The sequence below is a fragment of the Grammomys surdaster genome, unplaced genomic scaffold, assembly GCF_004785775.1.
Source record: "Grammomys surdaster isolate TR1022 unplaced genomic scaffold, NIH_TR_1.0 958, whole genome shotgun sequence".
NCBI lineage: Eukaryota > Metazoa > Chordata > Mammalia > Rodentia > Muridae > Grammomys > Grammomys surdaster.
The window spans coordinates 116,858-124,957 of record NW_021605377.1 but is presented as its reverse complement, the minus strand read 5'-3'; the positions used below and the strand labels follow the sequence as shown (position 1 = coordinate 124,957).

General features: G+C 46.5%; 1 protein-coding gene across 2 annotated transcripts in view; it reads left to right on the top strand.

Annotated features, from left to right (window-relative positions):
* The first annotated feature begins 1,272 nt into the window (after positions 1-1,272).
* Positions 1,273-8,100, top strand: part of Chpt1 (choline phosphotransferase 1) — a 30,574-nt gene continuing 23,746 nt past the window's right edge. Inside the window, exon 1 of one of the 2 annotated variants that reach the window (XM_028783026.1) lies at positions 1,273-1,727. In XM_028783026.1, coding sequence (XP_028638859.1) covers positions 1,455-1,727 — 273 coding nt within the window. In that variant the 5' untranslated portion in view covers positions 1,273-1,454. The remainder of the gene's footprint in view (positions 1,728-8,100) is intronic. The other variant, XR_003713327.1, reaches the window with a different exon arrangement.

Here is an 8,100-nt window from a genome sequence, read left to right as displayed (position 1 = left end):
TGCCAATTTCCCCCACCTGCTCCTGCCTGGAGAGTGAAGGCCTGAAGACCCAGCTGGCACTTTTCTTTTCTTTTCTTTCTTTCTTTCTCTCTCTCTCTTTCTTTCTTTCTTTCTTTCTTTCTTTCTTTCTTTCTTTCTTTCTTTCTTTCTTTCTTTTTGTTAAAAGGCCAGGTAATGAAAATTCAAGACTTTGTAAGTCATCTTGTGCTACACCGCCTCACCCCTGTCGGAATAAACACGGCTATAGTTAGATTACAAGCAATTTAAATTATATCAATTCCAACATCATAAACATTATTCTTTGATTCCCCCCCACCCCCAGTAATTTAAAAATGTAAGATGCATACTTCTGTAGTGTGCTGTGGAGAATGACTTGGGAAGCTGTCCTTTGAGCCGAAGGTTGCTAACTGGTCCTCAAAATACGGTGAGGGAGAATGTATCTGATGATGTATGTTGCTTAATCCAAGAATCCAGGAAGTACTTTCCAGGTTTCTTATGCGTTAGAAAGGTGCATACAGATCAGACCCATTACGGGTAGATTCAGTGGGCAGCCTATGTCTATTAGGCAATAGTACATGGTTATGACAGGGTGCCCCCAGTCCAAACGGGTGCATTGTGAAGTAAGGAGCTGATGACCTTCCATTATGTGGCAATCAGTCTTCTCCACTGAAGAAACTGTGAAACTGGCTTAGATTTGTCTGTACTCCAAGGAAGGGCGAGTCTAAAAACAGCCACCACGATGAGTGTCAAGCGGTCTGAAAAAACAGGATTTGGGTTTCAAACATTCAGTTCCCCTTTGAGGACAATATTTCTAAGATCTGGGGGGGGGGTTGTTTGTTTTAAAACCTCGCCGTCTGATCCCACAGTGAGGATTAACTAAGTTAATATGCGAAGGGGCCTTTGTATATTCCCTCCATGGTGCTTGAGTGTTTTCTGAACAGTACATACATGGTGACCACTCCAGCGTCTCAGTAGGCGACATCTTCTTGATAAATAAAAGGCCGGAGCATAGACACACTAGTCAAGAGTTATATCTACCAACCAGCAGAAAACCCAGCTCAACCAACATCCAGGCTAGCTAGGCGTCGTCACGGAAACCTGAGCAAAGGCTGGAGAGAGAGGAAGGCGAACCCTCCAGCCCCAATAGAAAAGTCACCGTGCCAGGGCCAGCACTGCCCTCGACCAGTGTCTGAAAGCGCAGGCTGCGTGACCCATCCCGGGCGCCGGGAGCCAAGTTCACTGAAGCCCCGCCCCGGTACCGCCCCCCGCCTCGCCACCGCCCGCGAGCTCGCTGAGGCCCCGCCCCCCGCGGCCCGGTCCCGCCCCCGCGGCCCGCTGCAAAGTGAGTCCCACCGGCGGAGCTGGCCTGGGCGCTGTGCCCTCGCTCGGCTCTCTCCGCCCCCCCGGCGCGGGCCGCGGGCTGCGCTGGGTCGCGGCGGGCCCCGCAGGCGGCCATGGCGGCGGGCGCCGGGGCCAGGCCAGCGCCGCGCTGGGTGAAGGCGCTAGGCGAGCCGCTCAGCGCCGCGCAGCTGCGGCGGCTGGAGGAGCACCGCTACAGCGCGGTGGGAGAGTCGCTCTTCGAGCCGCCGCTGCAGCTTTACTGGACCTGGCTGCTCCAATGGATCCCGCTCTGGATGGCCCCCAACACCATCACCCTCATCGGCCTCGCCATCAACCTGGTCACCACACTAGTGCTCATCTTCTACTGCCCTACGGTCACGGAGGAGGTAGGGCTGGCCGCCCGCCGGTACTGTCCGGAGCCCTTGGGCCTCCTTCGGAGACGGCGTCACTATAGGCGTCGGTGGAGCGGGGAGACCCTGTGTAGTGGAGCATCCTCTAGGTCTTGGAGGGAGGTGCGGACGCGACCAGACCGCTGTCCCCTGGCAGTGTACATTTTCAGCCTCCCCGGGGGCTCCAGGGAGACTGTCACACCACTACCCAATCCTGTGACCATTCCGAGCTTCCCTGGAGGGGGCTGTCAAGGTCACTGCCCCAGCCCTGCCTGCACACTTCATCCCTGGGGCCATGGGACCACCAGCCCATATTTCGCACACTGGGGATTAAACACCTACATCGCCATGCAGGCAGAACTTGTGGATGGGTTGGGTAAAGTGCCTTTAGCACTTTATAATTCTCTGTTTCTCAAAGGTGGTGCCTAGTGATCCTGAAATTACTAGTAGGACTGATCAAAGATAAGTTATTTCTGGATGGTAACTTCCTCGTTGCTTCGTTGACTTTTTCATGAAAAACAAGCAGGGTGTAGGTAACAGTCCTTACAGTTATCTAGACTTAGAGATTATAAAAGCCAGCACATTTTATTAGTTGTAATTATATCTCTCCTATGTGTAAAGTAAGAATATTAGGTAACGTGGGCCTTGGACAGTGGTGGTCAGAAGTGGTTCCTTCACTGTACAGGATAACATCGCTCTGGAGATTCCATGACATGACTTTCTTTACGCTCTCTCTATAATTACGTGTAAATATAGAGCGTGAACATGCACAAACGCGAGATTCGGGGTTGGATAATACCGTAGAAATAGTTCATGCTCTGCATCCATGCAAACACTTCATTTTTAAGGGCTTAGTGCAGTTCTAAGAATAGTTTCTGGCAATTTTGCTTTATTAAATGGCATGGCTCGATAAAATTGAGATCCAGGTTGATCCAGCTGTGAAGGATACATTCTTTTTGTTGAATCTGTGGACGTATGAAAACTTAGGCGCTTTGTATGATGCAAGTATGAATGTGAAGGGCGCTCACATTGGTTGAGGGGTTTACCCTTATCAACCTGAGGTTGTTGGTGAGTTTTCCCTTCCTAGGGTGGCCTTTCTGCCATCTTGGAATTCCTTCTTGCCAGCCTGAAGTAACAGCGGCATGTTTTCACAAGAGGAAACTGAAGTCCACAAAGGCTTAGTGCCTTTGACCTAGCTTGGAAGTTTTTGAATTTCAGACTTGAGGAATCAGAGTGCCCTTTCACACACTGTGTATACACATGCCAGACTAGAGACTGAACCAGGGCCTTTAACATGATAGCCAGGAAGGCCCTGCCATGGAGCTTAGATTAGCTCCTCTATTCTTAATTTTGAGATTGGGCACCCTTAGTTGATCAGGCTGACCTGGAACTCAGCTATGCACTTACTTCTAGAAGGTGATTGAGAGCAAAGGGAAGTAGATCAAAAAAAGCTGTGGTTTAGTTTAAGTGTCTATAATGGTGCTCCAAAGTTCGTTGCAGACCATCCTTTCTGCTTAGGGAATCTTCCCTGTACTTCAAGGTGAACAGTTTGCTATGACAGGGATTCTTCCTCTTGTCCTTCCCTCCTTCACTTACACAATTACCTACCTGTCTTTCAGTGTCCAGTTCCAGCTGTTTCCCTTAACACTACTACCCTACGAACTTTTGTCTTCTAAGTCAAAAAGTCTGGATCTCCCAGACTCCCACAATCCTGAGAGTGTGGTAACTAACAGCCACAGGCTGTTTCCTGCCTATCAGGCACTGTTCGGAGCTGTTCTCTTATCTCAGTCTCTTTGTCTCATGAAGAAGATAGTTACTATCCTCCTCTTCATAGATTCTGTGAAGGGAAGAGAAATTATCTTCCAGAATTAGAGAGCTTTTAAGTGAGGGGACTAGGATTCCAAACCAGAAAGCCGTGTTTCTGCTGCCACAAGCTTCTGTAGCCATCCAGTCTCTGTTTCTTTTTGTTATGTGTAGTCTTGCTGAGCAGGACAGCTGTACCAGATTTCAACTGGTGACACAGTGTCCTGCATAGTGTTTGCTAACTGGGTGTATGAGCAAAACAGCACAGTGTAATCTTGAGAGATGGCTTCCTCAGCTCCCACTTACCTTTAACCGTTCCTGAATTAAATATTTACCTGTTTGGTCTGAGCATAAACAAATGTTAGTAAATGGTTAGACACCCCTCACCTCCCCACACACACACTTGATGAAGGATTTACTGAATTCGAGTATATGATCCTTTGGGTTCCAGTCCTTGACTATCTCTTGCCAAAGTAGAATCATAGATTCTTAGGATATCAAAAGATCCCAGAGCCTATTTAATGGACTTATTAAAAGTGTATGTCTGATAACTTGGTGATTCAAAGCTAGTTCTAGTTCCAGGCTTCTAGGGTTACCGGAATCAAATATCTTTGCTCCTAGGCACTGAGGTACCAGTGTTTAGGAGACTAAGCATTGTGAGAAAAGAATCAGGTTTATAGAAAAGCCGGCCCTGAAGGAGCTGGAAGAGCTGCTTCCTCGAAGCTCCAGTTTCCTTTCTAGGGAGTCTCCATGGAGAGAAGGGGGCAGTGAAGCCAGGCTTAGCAGTCTTGGCCAGCCAGGGTCTGTGTGCTCTCCAGAGCATGGTGACCAACTTGCACCTTCTCCTTCCAGTAGTTACTAAGGAAGAGTGCTGTAAAGCCATCTGGGTTCTGGAAATCTAAAGAAAGAGTTAGAAGTTAGCATATAGGTGGGGGCTTCTTGTTATCCAAAGGTTTATGGAGGTGCAAAAGGGCAAAGGGGGGTGGCGAGTCCCCGCTCCACAACCGTTCTCTACTACAGATTGTTTCCTTGGCTTTGTTGGGAGGAGGGGAAGGGCTAATATAAGCTAATATAAGTACTTACTTTGATCTTTTCTCCCTACCTTCTTAATCTGTGCGTTTACATTCATGTTAGTGACTCTTTCGAGGGCACTATATAGTCACATTCATATTTATTTAAACTAGGTTTAATTCTTTGAGATATTTATTTATTTATTTATTTATTTATTTATTTATTTATTTATAACCAGCTCAATGCTTTGTCAAGCACCGTTTGGCAAGGCACGAGTCTTGTAATGGAGTGGCCTCTCTTACTAAAAGAAAATATCCATTCCCATCTGCTAGAAGGTGAAGAAAGTTCAGAAAGTAGGGAAGAGACTGGGATGAAGTGAACTATGGCCCCAGGATTTAATGTTACCGCTGGCACCTGGGAGCAGAGGTTTCCATACATTCTGCAGCCGAGGTGCCTCCTGGTCTCCTTCCGCTGCCCAGATGCACCTACCAGAGACCTTGTCAGGAGCCGGCTTTCCTGTGTGATTTGTTTCCGCGGCTTTGGTGACTGCACTCTAACTAATCTCTATGGAATATGCTGCCCCTCCCATAGACGTACGTCTGCATCGAGTATTGACAGCACGTGACATTGTGATAAATAGGAAGAATTATGCATTCTGCTCTTGTTTCATTAGACGGGCATAGTCGCTGACCTCTCTCATTTTATTGAGTTAGAGAACAGAGCATCTATTGGGCATCTGATGCATTTGATTTACCAGTAGTAGATTTGGGGTGGGAGTTGCCTCCTCCTCCTCCTTCTTCTCAGCTCCCCTTAGCATTTCAACAAGAACTCCAGAAGTCCCAAAGATGGGGAAAGTAATTCAGGACTCTTCAAAACAAAGAGAAAAAGAAAGGCTGCCTTTCAAAGGACTGCTCAGATCTCAGCAAACCCTTGGTCTTGGAGTACCTGGCCGAGTCCCTTCCTGAGTAGTGTATGAGTGTCTTTGCCCGTGCTCCTAGCTGCTGTATTTCGTAGAAATGAGTGTGCTCAACTCATTGCTAGTGTGTAAACTGAGCTGAGGCCAGAAGTCCAGGGGGAAACCAATGAGTCCCTGGGGCTGTTCTATTTGGCCAAGGATGTTCTCCTTCCTGACCATTCACCTACCCTGGAGGAAAATTGCCTTGGGAACAAGGAAGTGCCCTGTTTGTCACAAGCTCCCAATAAACTGTGTGTGTACGCATGCGTATGCACATATGTGTCTGTAGATCAGAAGTCAATCTCCAGTGTGATTTCTCAGGACCCCCCCCCTCTTGTTTTTTGAGACATGATCTCTTACTGGGTTTGGGGACTCAGCCTAAGCTGGCTGGCCAGTAAGCCCCAGAGGTTTCCTATCTCTGGGTCCCCAGCACAGGGATTATAAACAACTTTCTTTTTATGTGGGCACAGAAGACTGAACCTCAGGATAACTCGAGCAACTGATACCCACTGAGCTGTCTCCCCAGCCCCCAGCACAGTGTTTTAACACATCACAGGCACATAGAATAAGTGAGGGAAGCTACAGAGTGAGGCATTTAGTTATTTCTAATTGGTCTGTTTTCCCGAGCCAGGATAGCAGTCTACTGGAGACACTGCAAGTTGTCTTAAAAAATCCGAGCCTCACTGGACAGGACGTAAAGCCACGGTGAGCAGCATCACATCCTTCACACACACAGCCTGTCTCTTCACATTTCCTTCTTTCTTAACATTCAGAAATGCAGTTTCCATTTTCATGAGAATGTCAGCTGAAGTATGGATGCTATTAAACTCTTACCAGCTGACACAATAGTGGCTCTGAGAATCCCTTTGCATTTGTGTCAGTTCGCCCATGGCCATTTAAAGCAAAGAGATCCTTTTTTTTTTATAAAAATTCAGAAACCAGAGAACGTACAGTTCTAGTGTTTCCTAAATGTCCATTTCAGAAGACTTTTGGGGTATTGCCTATTCTAGCATGATTGGTTAATCTAACTCGTCAATAGGACTTAGGGTCTTTGGGGGTCTTTGGAATGTGTCTGAGACTGTTTCCAGGGAGCTTAACTGAAGAGTGGAGACTCTTGAATGTGGGTAAGCAGTGTTTCATGGGCGACTGGATTGAAAAGGGAATCAAAGTGAACACCAGCATGCTCTGCTTCCTGGCTGTGGGGCAGTGTGGCCAGTGTTCTCATAACCCTCCTACCATGCCTTCCCACCACAGTGGATTGTGTCACTACCTAAACCACAAGCCAAAATAAATCCTTCTCCTCTGGTTCTTTGTCAGACATTCTATGACAAGAAAATTAACAACTGTGGGAAATCAGTACCAAGGAGTGGGTCCATTTCTTAATGACCTTGATCATATGGTTCACAGACTTTTGAACTTTTATGGGAGGGATATGGAAGACTTTGCAGTTGGGCTAGAGAAGACCCAGAATGATGTAAACGGTGTATCAGGCTATTCTGCTGGGAGTTGGTAAGACCAAGAGGAACATAGTATAGGCTGGCTCATGAGGTCTCAGAGGGGGAAAAAGATTTTTAGGACCAATCATGTAACTCTTTGGTAAACCATCTGACTGAATCTGCCAATGATCTAAAACTTTGAGTGAGGCTAAGTCAAAAAGGAGTGGACTGAGTTGTTTAGTATAGCAAATTTAGAGATAGCATGACACCCAAGCTGTGACATGGTCACCGTGACCTTCTGACAGCTCTGGAGTGAGAGAGCAGACGAAGTGGGTGCAAAGTGTGCCTACAATCCTTACAGAGGCTTCTGACACTCTCACAAGACAACCGGTTTCCAAGACAACCAGTTTCCCTCAGGGCAAATCTTATATATAAGGGGCAAACCTTATCCCAGAAGCCTCCAACTTGTGACACTTCCTGTTCATTTGAAAAGGAGATCCTGAATTGAGAGTGTCACTATTTTTTACTAGGTCAACTTTAACCATTAGGCTCAAAAACATAGACTCATTCTCAGTTTTATATGTATAAAATCTTAGATATGCTGCATTAACTATTTTTTCAAACTACACTAAGTAAGTTCCTAATTGTTCAGACAAAAAGATCACCGTGAGTCTCCTAATGTTATCTGGAAGAGCCAATAATAGAATAACAATAATTAGCACCAACAGAACTCCTTTCCTGTTCTAGATACTTCCATAAGCACTTCTTGTATAATAATTCCTTAATTCTCAGGAGACAGTGATTGTTTCTTTTCTTTTTTTTTTTTTTTTGAGACAGGGTTTCTCTGTGTAGCCCTGGCTGTCCTGGAACTCACTCTGTAGACCAGTCTGGCCTCGAACTCTCGAACTCAGAAATCCAAATCCGTCTGCCTCTGCCTCCTAAGTGCTGGGACTAAAGGCGTGCGCCACCACCGCCCGGCTTTTTTGTTTGTTTGTTTGTTTGTTTGTTTGCTTTTTATTGATTCTTTTCTTTCTTTTTCTTGTGTTTGGAGACTGACTCTCTGGGAAGTTAAGTAATTTTTCATCTTCACCCCCAAGTGGCACAGCAAGGGTCTGGGTGCACATAGAATCCAGAAGAAATCCTGGGAGTGGGTTCTCTCCTTCAA